Source organism: Lepisosteus platostomus, chromosome 11 (assembly GCF_059453375.1).
Source record: "Lepisosteus platostomus isolate fLepPlt1 chromosome 11, fLepPlt1.hap1, whole genome shotgun sequence".
NCBI lineage: Eukaryota > Metazoa > Chordata > Actinopteri > Semionotiformes > Lepisosteidae > Lepisosteus > Lepisosteus platostomus.
Window position 1 is genome coordinate 11,257,568 of NC_142621.1, and position 17,787 is coordinate 11,275,354.

At 34.9% G+C, this 17,787-nt stretch overlaps 1 protein-coding gene across 3 annotated transcripts in view; it reads right to left on the minus strand.

Moving 5' to 3' along the window:
• Positions 1-1,459: 1,459 nt before the first annotated feature.
• Positions 1,460-17,787, minus strand: part of nr5a2 (nuclear receptor subfamily 5, group A, member 2) — a 60,143-nt gene continuing 43,815 nt past the window's right edge. For 2 of the 3 annotated variants that reach the window (XM_088598416.1, XM_088598417.1), the window contains exon 8: positions 1,460-4,646. In XM_088598416.1, coding sequence (XP_088454542.1) covers positions 4,399-4,646 — 248 coding nt within the window. In that variant the 3' untranslated portion in view covers positions 1,460-4,398. The remainder of the gene's footprint in view (positions 4,647-17,787) is intronic. The other variant, XR_015925206.1, reaches the window with a different exon arrangement.

Genomic DNA, 17,787 nt, shown 5'->3' on the forward strand with positions numbered 1-17,787 from the left:
GAAGCTTGGGGCCAGAGCGCAGGGTCAGCCATTTATACGGCACCCCTGGAGCAGTTGGAGTTAAGGGCTTTGCTCAGGGGCCCAACGGAGTAGGATTCCTCTGCCGGCCGCAGGATTTGAACCAGTAACCTTCCAGCCAAAAGTGCAGATCCTTAGCCACAGAGCCACTGCACCGACCCGTTATACACAATGTACTTAGGGATAACAAGTGAATGTAGAGTTGTTACATCCATTATTTAACTACTTTTTCCAAATCAGGATTGTGAGGGAGCCAGAATCCCAGCAAGTAACAGGAGCAAGACAGGATATACCCTAGACAGGACACGAGTCCATCACAGGACAGTCACAAACAGGCACACACTCATACCAGGGCTATTTTCCCCACCAGAAGCCAATTAACCTAGCAGTATGTCATTGAACTGTGGGAGGAAACCCAAGCAAATACAGGGAGAACATACAAACTCCATGCACATAGCATACCAGGTCTGGAATTGAACCCAGGGCCCCAGCTCTGCAAGGCAGCAAGGCTAACCACTGCACCACTGTGCAGTCCAGAGCTAGAAATGAAATGAATGGAATGAATTTGGTATATACTGTAAGTGCATCAGAATGGTGTTATAATGTAATGATATTTAAAATAATACATTCTACAGGAAAAATGGCGAGTGCCCATGTTTTACCTTTCACAATTGCACATTTTTTTAGCAAAATCTACTTTTTTGTGTTTTTTGGGTAAATATTGTAAAACAGAATGAAACTATAACACAAACTGCATTGCTGAAGGGAGGAAATTGGGTGCTTTGTTTTTGTTTAAAGTAAATTGGTTTAGAATAAAGGGAGAGGAGAGAGGGTGGGGGGCTCAAGTTTTGCCCAGGACCCTCGAATTACATAGAACACCAATTCATGGAAGAATAGATTTAATTGGCAGCAAAGGTTACTGGTAGTGTTCTAGGATTTAATATGTTGTGCTTAAAATGAATTTAGTATATAAATGCATCAAATATAATGAATAATGCATTCCACGGGAAATTGGCATGTGCTCCTGTTTTATCTTTCACAATTTTACCTTTTTATAGCGATAATTATGCATTAGTTAATTTTGTAATAACACTATGAGTTAATATTCATCTGCACACTTTAATTCTGTTTCACCGTCCTAAAGAATTGTTTGATTTATTTCATACTGTTAGCTGACAAATGCTCCAATATGCCTCCTCTTAAACACAAAATTAATTGTTCTGACTTACCGCCATCATTATTCTGGCAAGGCAGTGTAGTGTCTTGACAGCACAATGTGAGTTTTTCTGCCAAAAAGTATTAATTCTTTACTGCAATATATTGGTCACGTCTTTCGATATTTAACCTCCCAACACATTAAGTCAAAGGGATGGAAGATGAAGAAACAATGTTAATACCCTGTTTTCATCAATTTTTAAAAAGAACTACAAAACTGAAAGAGTGCTTGGCATATAATTATTTATTGAAATATGAGGAAAAATTCCAACAGTGTAAAGAAACTCTTAGCAAGAAATGACATGACAATGTGTCATTCCTGCAGCAGAGCTGTTGAATTGAAATGAGAATCTCCACACTGAAGAGGAGGTGAATGTTTGATATCCAAGGCAGCTGCAGAACATTTGTAACACAGAACATGGGGACAATACAGATTGTCGGTTCACACACAAAGATAGAAAAAAATTAAGTCACAATAATCAACTAAAGCCAAAGATTTAGCATTTTTAAATTTTTCTTATCCTGCCCAGATGGAAATTTGTTCTTCCAAATGAAAGGAACATTTTATCATGAGTTGAAAACCACCATTGGATGGCCCTGCTACTATAAGAATTATGATAATACATACCATGAGTTTTATTTGTAGAAGGGCTTCTTTTATTAAATGACAACAGGGTATGGAAATAAATGAAAATTACAGGTGTGTACAATGCTAATAATCTGTTTTGACTTTTGAATTTGTCACACAAAACTTTTTGCCTCCCCTCACCAATTGCTGTAGAAAGTTATCTAATGTTCATGGATAGGGATTTGTTAAACTCCATGTAGAGTGTAAAACTCCATGTAAACATGTGAACTCCACAGAGCATTATAAAAACACAGTTTGAAGTAGATAACAATGGACTTTGATTTGGGAATTATATCCTTCCATTATGTAGGTTGTTTCACTGGGAAATGTGAGATTACGTTATCAACCTGATTAGACCGAAAAGAAAAGGTTTCACAATATTATGTAAGACGGTAACTACAGAGTTTCATTTTTAAATTGACATCTGGAAGTACACATCCAGACTTCATTGTCCTTCACCTTCACAAGGTTTGAATTACCTGCCATGGGAATTTGTGGTGTTTTAGTGTTGTGTTCCATTGTGAGAACCTGAAACTAGAGAAAATATAATTGACAAGTCTTTGGTATAGAATATACAATACGCAGGACATGTCTGCAATGCTACAATTAAGTCATCTTAAATTGAGTGTAGAAAACAGTTGCAACTGCTGCATCATTTACAATAGATTTAGATACTATACCTTTTTAACTTTACAGTTGCAAGATCCATATATACTTAATCAAATTAACTGTGATAATTTTAAGATCATTGTTTTGTCCCTGAACTGCATTTCAACACTAGTTTTTAAACATGCTACAGTAAACAAATATATTTGGCTTTGATACTCCTTGTTCTATCATACACAAGGATGAAACCAAGAAGCAATAAATTATCTTAATTGTTTAGAGGTGAACCAGTAATATACAACATTACCTAAAACTATTAAAATAACAAAAGCAAACAGTCCTACAAAAACTTTTATAGCAGAAACTGAAAATAACTTTATACAATCTCTAAAAGTGATCACAAGGCCAATGCATCTATCTACAAATTAAAGGTTTAAGTGAGATTCCCATTTTGATTTTAGTGTCTCACGACATTATTAAGTACTGGTTGAAAAAAAATGAACCAAAGGAAACAAAACCAGAAGAGAGATCTAAGGAAATCATTGCTTTGCAATTTGCTTCATCACAGTTCTCTCCCACAGGACCTAATAAATGTAAACACCTTTTGCATCTTTTGAATTTTACAACATTAATACTTTATATATTTTTAACATATTTCACATCTGCACAGTTAGCTAGCATGATAATGAAATAAGGCAAGACTCACGTAACTGTGACATCACAAATTTATAATACTGATATTTAAGGTTTGTTTTTTTATCACCACACTTTGTTCTGCAGCAGGCTTTGGTCTAGTACTGACAGGTGCAGTGTTTCTCCTTCCTGTCACAATAACATGTTGGATAGTAAGTTTTTGCAGTCAGAATATGAAATGTCTCATTTCGGAGGTATTGGGTAGGCCTTTTACTTATTTATCTTCCCTTTTACTTAAGCTTTTCCCCTAACAAAGTACATAACAAAACAGGGTCTTGATTTTCTAAAATAAGCAGGTGCTACAGTGTCACAAATGCCCTATTAGCGGTGCTTTATTTCTTTTTTATAAACTTTCCACTAAAGTGAAGAATTTGCAAACAAACACAGCTATAATGCACACAGTAACTTAAAGAGGTTACTAACTAGGTTAGTTCCTAGTTTGCTCATTAGGAGACAGGATGATTGTAAAAATATATGTTAGAACGTGCAGGAAGAAGAAATGCTGCCCTTTTAAGGAAATGGGTGGGATTTTTTGTGTGTAGGGGTGGGTGGGTGTTGGTTGGCTGGAAAAAAGTCTGTATAGGGCTCACAGTAGGTATTTCTGTCATATTACAATCTGTCCTTGCAAGTTTCTGTTGGATCTCTTGAGGTTCTAAAACTCTTGTGCATTGAAAGAAGAAAATGGGAAATGAAACAGCCTCATGTGGTGCATACAGCCTTTGGAGCTTCTATCAGATACAGTACCAATATCAAGAATGTGTTGAGTCACTTCAATACTTACAAAAATGCTTTGCCACCAGAGTCCTACATGCCTTTACATAAGCATGAGGGGTGTTTTCTAACTTGCACAATGGTCTCCTCCTTAATAAGTGCACAATTCCCTTGGTTTGTTTGTTCTTCAGTATGAGTCTACGTTTTGTTACATCACTTTGTGTCAAATAAGCTCTTAAGTTTTTGGAGTCTCTTTTACAGCTCATCCACCATGTTCATCAAACTGGTTGATACCCTGACAACCAGTGTTCCACAATAAATCTCAAAGTCTGTAACATCTCCAAAAAAAGAGGAAAAAGAAAACAAATGAAGAAAAAAAAAATTGCTCTGGCTGATCAAAGTCCCAGCTGCTGGGGTGGAGAGGAGTTATATCAGAGTACGGTCTTGGGGAGGATGTACTGTATGTGTACAGGGCCTGTAGGTGGAGGTGGTCTGAGCCAGAGGGTCTGGAGAAATCCTCCAGTAATTCAGGCCCGCTTGGCATGCAGCATCTCGATCAGCAGGTTGTTGCAGGGCACGTCTCCATTTAGATGTTTGTAGTAGAGGTACTCTTCAGCCTGCATGCTGATGGCACGGATTTCTGGGAGCCTCAGCAGGAGCTGTCCGAATTTGTCTGTTTGCTGAGGGTAGTTACACATGATATAGTCCAGCAGAGCTGCATTGACCTGCTCCTGAACACTTTCCACCAGGTGGAAGTTCTCCAGATTCTTTACGTCTGTAATGAGAAGCAGAAGTGCTTATTAGAGCAATACTGTGAATCATCCCTCATCCTTTCTGTTGAGAGAATGAAGGGGTCTTGCACACTGTGGCCAAAAATATTATAATTCCTTTTAAAAGTTGCTTAATGTATCCAGCATGTATCATATCTCAAGTTGCACACGTTTTTGTATGATAAGGTCATAATGTGATCCTTTTCAATTCTAAATTCAACAATATAATGGAAAACAGTATTTGTCTAGCAAATTCTTTGCTGGGAGTGTACATATTATAGAGTTAATTCAATATGTTTGTATTGTTATTTATGTGCACAGTATTTCTATGAATTCATATTACAGTAATTCAATATGCTCCCAAAACATTATTGAACCACCAGAACCCTTCACTGTTGGAACCAAGAAATTAGGGATATTGAGGTGTGTACGAAGAGTTTTACTTGTTGTGCTACAAGTCTACTTGTCCATTAGTAGAGAACATGTTGAACGATGATTCATTTGACCATATCACATTTCTCCAATGCTTGGTAGTCCATTGCCTCTGCTTTCTTGCAAAAATGCCAATTGCCAGGTGTGATAGCTATGGCAACATGACTATGGTATCCTAGTCTGTGGTGTTCTTGGCAGTTTGCGAAGACATTAGCTGCCCCTGTCCCAGGCTGAAATTTGCAATCACGTTGCTCTGTGGTTGCCTGCTTTGTCATGGACATCACAATCCTGGAGTATAAGCTTCCATTCACTGTTGCCCTTTGCTGATGATGTCTTTCCACTAGAGTTCCCTGCTGACATCACCTGAGACACTTTTGCTCATGAAACCTCAGCAAATTGAGCTGTCTCGGGTCACTCTAGCTCCTGTCAAACGCACCCCAACTATTGCCCCACTAATCAGTCAGACTAAAGTCACTGACCTTGCAGCATGCTTATCATTATACACAACCCAGCCTCTCCAGGATTTTTATACACGATCCCTAAGCATGCTGGGATTTCACCTGCTTGATTAATGCATAAGCCACATCTGTGTGGAAGACCTTTGCTTCTAATATACTTGGCATATTTATCCAACAAATTGTTTCCTTTTTTTTTGTCCGCTACCTGTACCTTGACTTTTTATGTATTGACTTATTGAGATCCTCAGTTTAATTAGCTACTGCACACAAAAATGCTAGATAGGCCAAACCGCCTCCTCTTTCATATGTTTTTATTCATTAGTGTATAAGATGAGAGACCATAAATGGGGCACACATACAATGTTCTATATCTGTACTGTACATTATTGCACAATGTAATTTCCTACCTAAACAAGTGGACATAGTGTATCCTACAGAAAATAAAACAGTATACATGGCTGGAGCCATTATAGAGTAATATATGTCTATCTAATGAATCCCTAGTGCAATCTTGCATTTAATCTGGCATAGACAGCACTGCATATGATCTTTTATTAATTATTTTGACCCTAGGTTGAGTTTGTATCGAGAACCTCTACACAGTTAATTCTAATAGAAGCTGACAGGGTCCCTGTGTCGGTTTGACACTTCCAAATGATTCTGAAAGACTCTGACCTGCCCGGGCAGTACTAATGAACCATCTGGCACACTCCAGTGGCTCTCAAAATAATCTGCCCTACTACAGGCGCTCAGAGAAGAAAATACAGCAGGAACTAATGAGCTTTGGAAAATGAAAATGTGGCCCTTCAGAGCCTACAGTATATAAGCATGTTCTCAGCACACTTACAGGCAAAGTCAGGTCAAGAGGCCACAGTATTTGACCTGATGTATCTCTTTTCTAACATGCACCTCCAAATATACTGTACACAGTACATACACACAGGTTTTCTTCTAATGCAGGGCTGGTATTTTTCAGTAACTGCCAATAATAACACTGCCCCTGGACCGGGAAAGAGGGTGTGATATGACACTGCCTACAAGAGACTAGCAGTATGTTGATTCTGATATTTAATAGTTGAATCTGGCTACACTGAAGGCTGTTTTGCCTGACGAGCGAGATCAACAGTACTTCAAAAAATACCTAGGTCTCTGTAGATTAAATATTACAGTACCTTTTTACACAATACAACTTCCAATTATATGAAAAAATAAGGATCTTGATTCACTGTATATATGAATTTCACACATAACTTCATCCTGCATACCTCTGCTAATACATTCTTAGTTAAACATTTTGAAAATGTGGCCAATTACACTTTGCACATTGAGCTGCCTTTTCATCACCTCCACCAGAAAAATGTAAATACTTTTGAGTAGCATTAACTTATTCAAACTTATCCTGTACGACGTTTTTTTTTCTCATAAATACCAGGGAACTGTTCAATGCGTAGAACTTATCCATTAAATTCTAAAAGAACCAAGTGCTTAAATATAAATATGTTCCACTAACAGAAACAGTCAAAATGTAGTACAGAAATAAGCAAGTTTTAAAAGTTAAAATGTATTTCCACAACTCAGTAAACAATGAATTCAGGATTTCACATTCATTGGGAAAATCAATCAGTAGTGTAATTCTGAAAAATTTTCCTGCAGTTTAATTAATCATAGAAAATGATGTATTGTATGTAGTGCTACATACATTCAAATCCGTTTTAATAATGTATGGACAGATATGCGACTGTAGTTACAGAATCTCCAAGAAAGAAATATTCATAGGGATTCTCTAACAAGTGTGGATTGATACCACTGGAACAGTGAATGTTAGAGGAGTTTTTTTTTTCTCTTCTCATTTCAGCTGTCATTTGAGTTTCCCAAATGCTACTGGGCAGTACAAATGAAATGATAAACAGAACTTCAGGACCTGTTTGACATACATGTTCCAAGTAGACTATATCAAAAATGTTTAAAAAAACTCTCATACTTGTACTGACTTTACAAAGGTGTGTGCAAAGTAAAATCTGACAAGCCTGTGCTTTAGATTTTTGTGTTATATGTAAGTTTTAAATGATTAAATAATGTTTCTCCCAGGGTGTTTCAGTGAAAAATCCTTCTTCCGTCAGTGTAGAAAGCAAATAGTACAGCAATCCTGTTTGATCAGAATAAAGAAGTATTTGATACATAATACAAACAACAACACAAACAAAAGTGGAATAACTACTAGATTTAATATTCTATCCATAACATAATTATTTTGTACACTGAATCCCACTCTCCTCAATGCTAAAGAAATGTAATTTTTTATCCTCATAAAGATCCAGGATACATGATTTTTTGGTAACAAAAAATAAAACTTCCTGTTTAACATATTTATGCTGGATTCAGTTTTTTTTAATTATTACATTTTAAATTATGGATTTTAATGTGTGCCAATATTAAAAGCATGTTGATGCCAATGATCAGGATTAACTGGATAATATTGCTTTTTCACACTTATCAGCATCATATCAGTAAGTCACATTCATTTAACAGAAATGATTTGCTGAAATGGGAGTTTTATCCAATACCATCACACCAGTGTTTGTTTTTCTATTGTCATATTTGACCTCAAATAAAATTTGGATTATGTAAGTAATTGCTATTGTTTAAATCTGACTATTATTAATTAGTAATGCTTTTGCTCAGTGTGCAGAATAAAATTAAAATAACTTTCTGTAGAAAATAAAAGTACATAAAATAGGTGTAATTTATAAAGGATTTATGATACAAAAATTACAAGTTAACACATGCATTTAACACAATTAACACAAGCACTCCATGTATTCAGAGAGTTTGGCTCATGCCATACTGTAGCTCATACTGTTCAAATGATGCTTTGATATTTTTTATTTAATTTTTTAAACAACATAGAATGATGGAAGTATTTCTAATATGTGAGCTGCAGTATACCATTTCAAAGAAAAATAAAAAAGGGTTATCCATATATAATTCATATGCTTATGATTGAGTATAAGACATAATGTGGAAAATAAATTTAGTTAAAATATCAGATGTTACCATGGTTGCATTATAAAAGTATCTGAGGCTATTTGGGGATAAGTGGGAGACTGCTTAAAACTATAGAGATTTACAGCTGAACGGATATTTCAAGCTAATTAAGAGGAAAATGATGCAAAAAAGCTACATTTTAATTGCTAATTATTATGTGACTCCTTTTGAAAAAAAAAACAATATAGTCAATTTAATGACAATAGTACTAGTGTTTTTTCAATTATTTCACATTTCTGCAAATGTCGTACATTTTTGTTATTTTTATCTTGAAAAAAGCATTTTGATCATTCCTCTGATAAATATTATCATGAACACTAGTGAGCAAAGCAGGTTGTAGCTTGACGGTAAGTAACAATCTCTTATCTTCCTCTCTACATTATTCACTCAGGGACTAATTATCAACTTTTTACATGAAACAGCCTCTCTGTGAACACACAGAGGGGTGTTGTGCATTTTTACATTGCGGCTGAAGAGTAAACCCTGAGGTCTTGTAGAATATATTGTTCATTTGAGTAGTTATTGCTGCAGTCAACCCTATACATATACAACAGGGTCTTATTTGAATCCATATTCTGAAATGTTTTTTTTTTATTCAAAAGAATTTGAAGAAACCCATGGTTCTCTCAACAAAATTGTGTTTGCACCTCTTAGGAGGAAAAACACTGCATTTTCAAATGTTAATGTTTTGTTTTAGAATTCAGGAGCTTCATTCGAAATCTGTACATTAAATTCCAACATTACATTTAAGAAGTTATGGTTTTTATCTTACTCATTTGTCTTGTTCATTTTACACAATATTTGCATTCTAAACAAATAATTTAAATCAGTTTTAGAGTATCTTTAAAATGGACAGGACTAGAGGGGCCTATAAGTCCCATGTTTCATCTATTGATTTCAAATCATTTGTCTATTTCTTCTCGTTTAAAATGCACACACGCAATTATTCTATAACTTATGTATTCCAAAATGAGATTTTTTACCTGTTACTTCCAACTTCACTTGTCATTATGTTCTAAACTGAATAATCCACTGTGATAAGCAGATTTTGTCTCCAACAGCAACCATGACATATTCTGTAGGATCTGTAAAGCTACGTATCTATGAACAATAACATAAACTTACTCCTAAATGAATAAATCGCTCACAAATCCATGTGCAGAAACATTTAAAATTTAAAAGAAGCAGGGATACAGTATGTAGCAAGAGATTCTTGTTAGCTCTTAAAAGTGAGGGAGGGAATTTTATGTTCCATGGTAATCAGGTGTGCTGTAAATTTTTACACATGATTAACAGGCTCCTGGCTGACACAAATCTGTTAAGGAACATTGTATAACTCTTTACAGCAGTAATAAAATCCATTTACCTCTCTGTTGAACACTCACCGCATGAAGCACTTACTTCACTCATGTAATCTGAGTAGCCCAGAATGAGAGCCAATTACACACATAGCTCATACTGTCAGAGAGCAATGTCCTACAGGTTACTGCTAATCAACCTTTAGAAGTTAGTACTGTACATCATAGGAATCTGTAAAACCAATATTTGAATTGTTAAATCAACCGATGAATAAAGCAACCTGCTTTAAAAACTAAAATTCTTTGCCACTCTTTTCATATCTCTTGGTTTACTTCATCAGACGCACAGCAGGTGATTAGAGTTCTCCTAATATTTATTTTCGATTTCAATTAATGTACTAAGGTATTGAATTATTTTAGCTGTCACCACTTTCTATATATTTAGACCACTATGGCATCAAGTATATCTTTCATACACAATTGAATGGTGCAATTATATCTTGAATGTACAGTATATCTTATTTGTATTTGCTGCACATTGTTTTTGGCGCCTCATATAATGTTCTATTTTATTTAAAATAAATGTTAAGGCTATTTACCAAAAACTAATTGATATTGAACATTTTGCGAGGTGTCTTTATATTGGACATCTTTTAAGAATTGTGTTCTTCCCTTGAGCTGTCTACTTTTAAGTTTCTATAATCCTCAGGCATACTCTTGTCTGGGGTGTTTTTTTAACTTTCAAATAAGGAAATGTTTAGAAGGTACATAATTTAGTTATTAACATTTAATGCAGTCTTTGGATGAATACACTTCAGTGTACAAGTGTCTGAAAAGTGCCGAAGTGAAGTGCAAAATGATTTATTGTAAGTTGTAATGGAACATTACAAAGTTCCAGGACTTTGATCTCTCGTAAACATGTACTAAACATACTCAGTGCATTGGTTTGTTCCTGGGAGTTCTGTAATGAAATAAAGGACTTGTGATGATAGCAGGTTTAACGTGGGACAGAACCTAATTTAATCGAATATTCTGTTACACATTACATGGGTCCAGGTCCATAGACTGTAAATGTCCTTAGCTCTAAATTAAAGACTATTTTATGCACATCACCACAGCAGCAAAGTATTAATTTCTCTGAAGAGCCTTTGGGGATGTACTGTGGGGTTAGAAATTTATTTTGAATAAACTGCTGGAGCAAAGTTTTGTCGGTGTGTCAGAATAAAGGATGAAGGCTCAATTTGTTCACCTAGCCTAGCTGGACTGTGAGCTAACCAACGGGTTCATATGAAAGAGAATTAAACAGCAACATCCAGTTGGGGATATATTAAGTCAAATTTAAGCTCCAGTTGTTGTGCTAAGCAGGTAGTGGATGTACAGTGTTGCCTGAGGACAAGTCCACTTTTTCAGCAATTCGAATGAGGGGGAAAACTGCCTTAGGTATGATGAAATTTACAGGAGAAGCTCAGACAGACTCTTCTTGTTACAAATACTAGCTGAAAGGCACTCTCCCTTCTCCAGAGATGGAGAAATATATTTACATCTATTTATTTCTTTTTGTGGCCAACGTGCATATTATTAAGAGCTTTTTGTGCCTGGAAAGGTAGAGAACTATCTCACCATTTATTAATAAGTAATAAAATGCAAAATCACTTTTAAAACTTGGAAACCACATTCCTCTTTGAAGTCCCTCCCATTGAAATGAATAATCGTTTTTCCAGTGAGGCTAGGAGATGAAATACAATTGTCGTCACAGGTCACTTAATACTGAGGCCCTTCAAAAGACACAGAGAAGACATTATATTGTACTTATGTTGTACAGTACAAATAACATTTGTTTTGAAACACAGATGCAATCTGTAATACATCTGGAAGTTCTAACATTAAAAATACCCACTTAATATCTTGCAGCCTGTCTTAAGCATCACACACGAAAAATAATAATAAAAATCAAGAGTCCCCTCAGGCGGATACAAATGTCTTTCAATATGACTGTCTCTGAGGGTTTGTATTCTCCAGAGCTCTTGATCTCTCACCTTCTAATGCTGCCAAAATTCAATGAACTGTTTCATTAGCTCAAATCCAAAACCAAATACAGCTCTCCCTCCTTTCAAGAAGAAGCCCAAAATCACAATGAGCTTGAATGAATTTTAATAGGACAATAGGTTTGATTTTTTTTTCAGTGCAATTCAAAGGGAATTCTGTGCAATTAGTTTGGGTTGTGTATTCTCAACCCAATTATTACGTGCTTAACATTTTGGTCAATCATTTATCAGCCAATCACTAGCATGAAGCCACTTTTATAAGTGGTGAATTAAAAAAAAAGAATTATGAATACAAATTGCAAAGCTTGTATTTAACCATTATTATACTTAGAAGCATATCTTCTTACTGTGTAAGAATTGAGTTTTGTGAAGAACTGTAGTACTGGAATGTTACATTTTTCTTCAACTACAAGATGTGGAAAGCATTTGAAACATTATATTTTTTTCTCTAATTGTGTTAAATATTAGCTTAGCTTATGACAAGGTCATTAACGCCATCACAGGACATGTAATTCTGCAACACTTGTCCTTTCCTTGGACTTGGCATGCTACCATATCATAACTACTTAAAGAGTGATTGGTAAGCCTGCAATTTTATTTATTTTTCCTTGGTGAAATACAATATTTTACCCAAAACCTAAATACAGTAAATACACCTGTCTTTTTTCAGGTCGGCATGAAAAAACAATAATTAGAAAAGTGATATTTCACCATCTTACTTCTTCACCGTTTTTTTGACTAAGCATGGCCACATACACAGTACAAACATGACACAAAACTACAGCAGTTCTCTATTTTGTTTCAGGATGACAAACAATGAAAAAAGGGAGAATCCTCTTCTCCAAAAATGGCCAGCAAATTCGATCAAAAGCAACCGGAGAAAGTTGCGCAATGGCCGATAAAGAAAGTTAACTGAAATATGGAACCTTGTTTACCTCTTAATTGATAATGAAAAAATACTGTAGAAACCTGTGACGCAAAATAAAACCAAGGAAAAGTTATGAATGCATGTTGAGAGTTTATTCTAGTGGCACACATGTGAAAAGGGCATAAAAGTGTTGTGATTTTTAACATCCACCATTGCAGATTTAAGAACAATAAATAAAGATAACTGAAGCGTTATAATTGGACTGTTTGAATGTGATCATCGAGGACTGTAAGTATGTGTATGTACATAGAAAGACATTTAGACTTAGCTTTCACTGAAACAGACAATATTATGAAAGATCAAAGTTAGCAGAGACAACTTTTAGAATGTATAAAATAACTCAGCAACAGGAGGCCTTCCGTCCTGTTGCAATCAACGTAACACTTCTGAAATGCTTGCAACCAAGCCTCTGGATTATTTCTGACAGCTATTTACTTCCTAAAAAAATGGGTATTTCTAAGTCAAGTCTTTCCAGAAGCATGTCTAAGAGAAGGGCTAAACTTGTTTGAGGGCATTTTTCAGCAAACGAGTGTTTAAATTGAACTCCCAGTAAATATGACCATGCATTCTATATTTTTTTAATGCTGTTATTATTTGCCTCTAAGCAGTCCCAGCTAAACTGATTTGCATTCAGTGGACTTCTCACAAATCATTTCATGTGTATGTGTGTATGAGGCATTCAGGGAGTGTTGTTTATGAAAAAGTGACAGAAAATCATTCGGGGGTCAAGTATACCCTCTTCCTCTAAAATCCTGGAGCAGCAGAAGTCCCAACTGCAGTTGAGAGTGCACACCTAATGAGGTCATTAAAGGCAAGTTCCCATCAATACATTTTTTTCTTTCTCTTTTTTGACAAATTTGAATTAATAATTCAACGGAGAGCCTGGGGATGTATATTTTCTGTGTGAAGGACAGTTAATCCATAGCGTAAATTTTTCTTCGTGTCTCCAAGTTGCTTTTTTGATTTTATGATGAGCCGTGTAGTGCTGACTAAAGAAACAGATGTGATTAGCATTAACTCCAAATGTGTCCCCTGTATCATATGGAACTAGAATATATCAACGTTATTTTTTATTAAATTTATTGGATACCATTACTCTTAGCAGTTTCTATACTCTCACCGATAATGGAACATGACAGGTAAGGGATTTGTTTTGGCTTGTGTGGCTTGTCAATGACACCCAAGTTAACTACAAAGGTAAACTATTTAAATATGTTATTTATTTAGATAAGGAAACACACATGTGAATTGCAAGCTCTGTTTTACATGCATCATTTGCAAAACAAGGGAAAGAAACATTTTAATTCTGAAATGCTCAAACTAGTTACATATTTGTGCACCCATACTGTATACTGTAAGTTGCTGGTGAAAACGATCTTCTTCATCCTTAATGAGACTCTTTACTCTCTTCAAGGTCACTCATTTGACATACAGGGTGGTTGTCCTTTCATGGTCGCTTAGTATAAAAGGCTTTCATAATGTACTTGATTTTTTAATCCTCACATTTGTCACACAGAAGTGTGATAATCATATGGTATGTCAAAGCAATCGTAGGCTTTGATAATGATGCCCTTACAGTATATAACATTGAATACTGCATGGTAAGCTGGGGGAATCCTAAAATCAAGATGCAAATGTGATGTATAGTTGACTATAAGGAGATTGGAATTGTGCTAAAGCTGCATCACTGAAAGTTCCTAAGTACTAGAAGTACTAGAAATGTTTTACAAATTACAAATAGAACAGGCAATAATGCAGAAAATAAATGTGGTCCTCATTCGTCTTTAGCCAACTTAAACCTCTTCATATAATGGTGATACTGTATTTCTCCATTGTTATGTTTTCTGCAGTTGTCTGGGATTTCAGGATTCTATTTCAGTAACTTAAGACAATGAGTGATGATGAGAAATATTTGCAGCATTGACCAATGGGTTGTGAAGCAGCTCAGGCAGCAGGAGATTGTGCTGCTTTAAATACACAACACCGACTTTAAGTGGGGACGAAGAACAAGAGGCATGGTTTGAGCACCTGTTAGGTCATTTGTGTTCTTTATTAAGTTTTAGGTTTAATCACAGCCTCAAGTTTCAGTAGTGTCCTGTAGAACACCAGATAGTAAAGTGAAAGAAAAGATACTGTATGACAAATTTGTACAGTAAATAAGATAACTTCTTAGTTTAATGTAAAGGAGGTAAAATTGAGCAACAAAATAAACCTTAAGCTATTACAACATAAACTAAATTGAGGGAGAGCTACTAAAGAAACTAGAATGTTTTCTTAATATTATTTATTAATTTAATAAAAATATTGAAGAAATTAAAAGAGCTATGGACTGGTTACAAATATATGGCAGTTTGTTCATAACCTAAGAAAATTTAGCTAAATCAGTTAGCAAATGTCATTATAAGTGAAACCTTAAAACAGTATTTAATATTTTTCCTTTTTATCCGTTTGACTTGCATAATCTCAGCCCTATTCCTTGAACAAAATACGGAACCTGCATCCATTTTCTTTCTTATGACTAAGACAGCATTTTATAGATGGCCACAGAATAGAAATCCTTCTGTGGGATCGATAGAGAAATGACAGGTTTTTATGTAGAGGTTGTGCAACTCTTTATCTGTGTTTGTGTACAATGTTTAAATAAGCCAGGCCACGGGACTGATCAATAGAAATCCCGACAGTAGCTGTTGCTCTTTTACTGTTGAGATAATTCACGTTGTCATTCACCTGGGAGAAAGACACTATCATTGGAACTTAAAAGCTTTAGTTTTTTTTTATGTTTTTATGTTTTAAGAGCTGTGCTCTGATTCTTACAGAAGCTTACTCTAGGGCTGTTTGTAGAAGGTGTATTTGATATTAGTGGCACTTTCATGGGCAATGAAATATTTTTCCTCCTTTAAGTGCCATCAACCATTTTGGAATTCACATAGACACGAATTGAAACACATATTAATGTGAAAAATATATCATTATGCATTTGCCTCATAAATACGAATTTAGATAAATGTGCTTTTATTGCAATTTGACAGACTAGACTGGCCCTACTTTCCACTTGCTGTGTAAAATGTAAAGAGATATTTTTACTTTGTACTGTGAAATAAACAATAATGACATATGAATAGTGATGTGTTAAAAGGACAGAATGTAATGTTTATTAACAGCATCGGGTCTGAGTTGTAAAGACTACTTTATAAAGTGTTTGTGGACATTCCTTCCATCTTTGAATAACATAAGAAATGTTCAGATTGTATTTAATAAGCAAGATTATATTGATGCGCAGTTAACATTACTATCCATGGTTAACATCACATACTGTACTGTATGTACATACAGTGTAATAGACATAACTTCAATATAATCCTACCAAGAGCAATGAATAAAATAAAGAGATATTGTAGGCATTATGTTTCAACAAAAGAATTAAACATTTTTATGACTTTTTTGAGAAATAGATCTTGTTAATCTATTTCCTAAATAAATATGTCTTCCAAAAAAATTATGAACTAAATTTAGGCTGTGGAAAATTGACATTTATATAGAAAATATCACAAAACATAGAAATGGCAGATACCTACAGTACATGATTTTGGCTATGCCTGACTGCTAAGTTCCTTGGTGCTGACACCATACACTTTAAGCACCTGGTAATGGACATTCAAAATTGATATTTCTATTGAAAGTATCACAAAACACAAATATGACAGATACCTACAGTACATGATTTTGGCTGCACCTGACTGCTAAGTTCCTAGGTGCAGGCACTGTACACTTTATGCACCTGGTAATGAACATTCATTATTGATTTTTCTGTAGCTGCTTGTAACAGTTATTGTTGATATACCAATAGCTCAAGCACAGCACAGTGCTTCATAGGAGGCAGAGAATGTGGAAATACAATGCACCTTAAAATGAAATCACAAATTCTATCCCAGGAATCGATAAGACTTTGCTTTTGGTGAGTCCTGCCAAACTCCACACTCCTTTTTTCTGAAAAACTGAAAACATATAATAAGATAACACTGGCTTTTGTAAAGACTAAATCCATACTAAGAGAATACCATAACTGAACTATTAAGCTATAACTTTTCAAGCAAAGAGGTATGTTATAATGTTAAGCTATATATTATTTCTTGTGTTGTTATTATAATTATTCACATTGTATGTGAATCTGAATTTATAAAAACTCAAAACCACATGAACACACTACTAGCAAAGCCTGGTTTATAAATGAAGTGTTCACAAGGATTTCGAATATTTAACTTCAAGAATGAAGGGTTGCAAAAGTCAATCCTTATATGATTAGAAAAGTGTCTTAGCTCTGTGCTCTTTAACAAAAGGCACATAATATCTTTACAGTTTCATATACTGTTGTATCTTGTATTTAAGATGTTGGAATTTACTATATATGCCCTAATAAAGGACTAATATGACTTAGGTCAGAGGTAAAAGGCTACATTTCAACAAAAGTTGCATTTAATCAAAACAGCCTGCCACTGGACACCATAATGAAGTCATTTTTGAGATCTGGAGCTTTTAAAGCTTGATAAAGTTTGAAAGCCATTTTAACCCTTATTAGGTCCTTCCACATTTTTAAAAAGTGGTTGTTATGTACAGTACATCCTCAGCTTTCTTCAGATTTATACTTTGGATAAAATAGTACATCATGCTTTTCTAATACTTTTCATTAAAAATTTAAAATGTATTGACTTTTGCATTGACAGCAAGGATAACAAAGGTGATTCAAAGCCTTTAGTTATTAAAACACTCACTTAAGGTAGGGTGTGCTAAAGGTTAGTGGTAGTAAGTCTTTTAAATTTCAGAATAAATAACGTTCTCTATCATACGTCATTCCACATAAATTGTGTATAAATGTTCACAGGACTTTTTTCTCATATCCCAGACATGTGAATTTATCTACAGCAAATGACTAATTTAGTAGA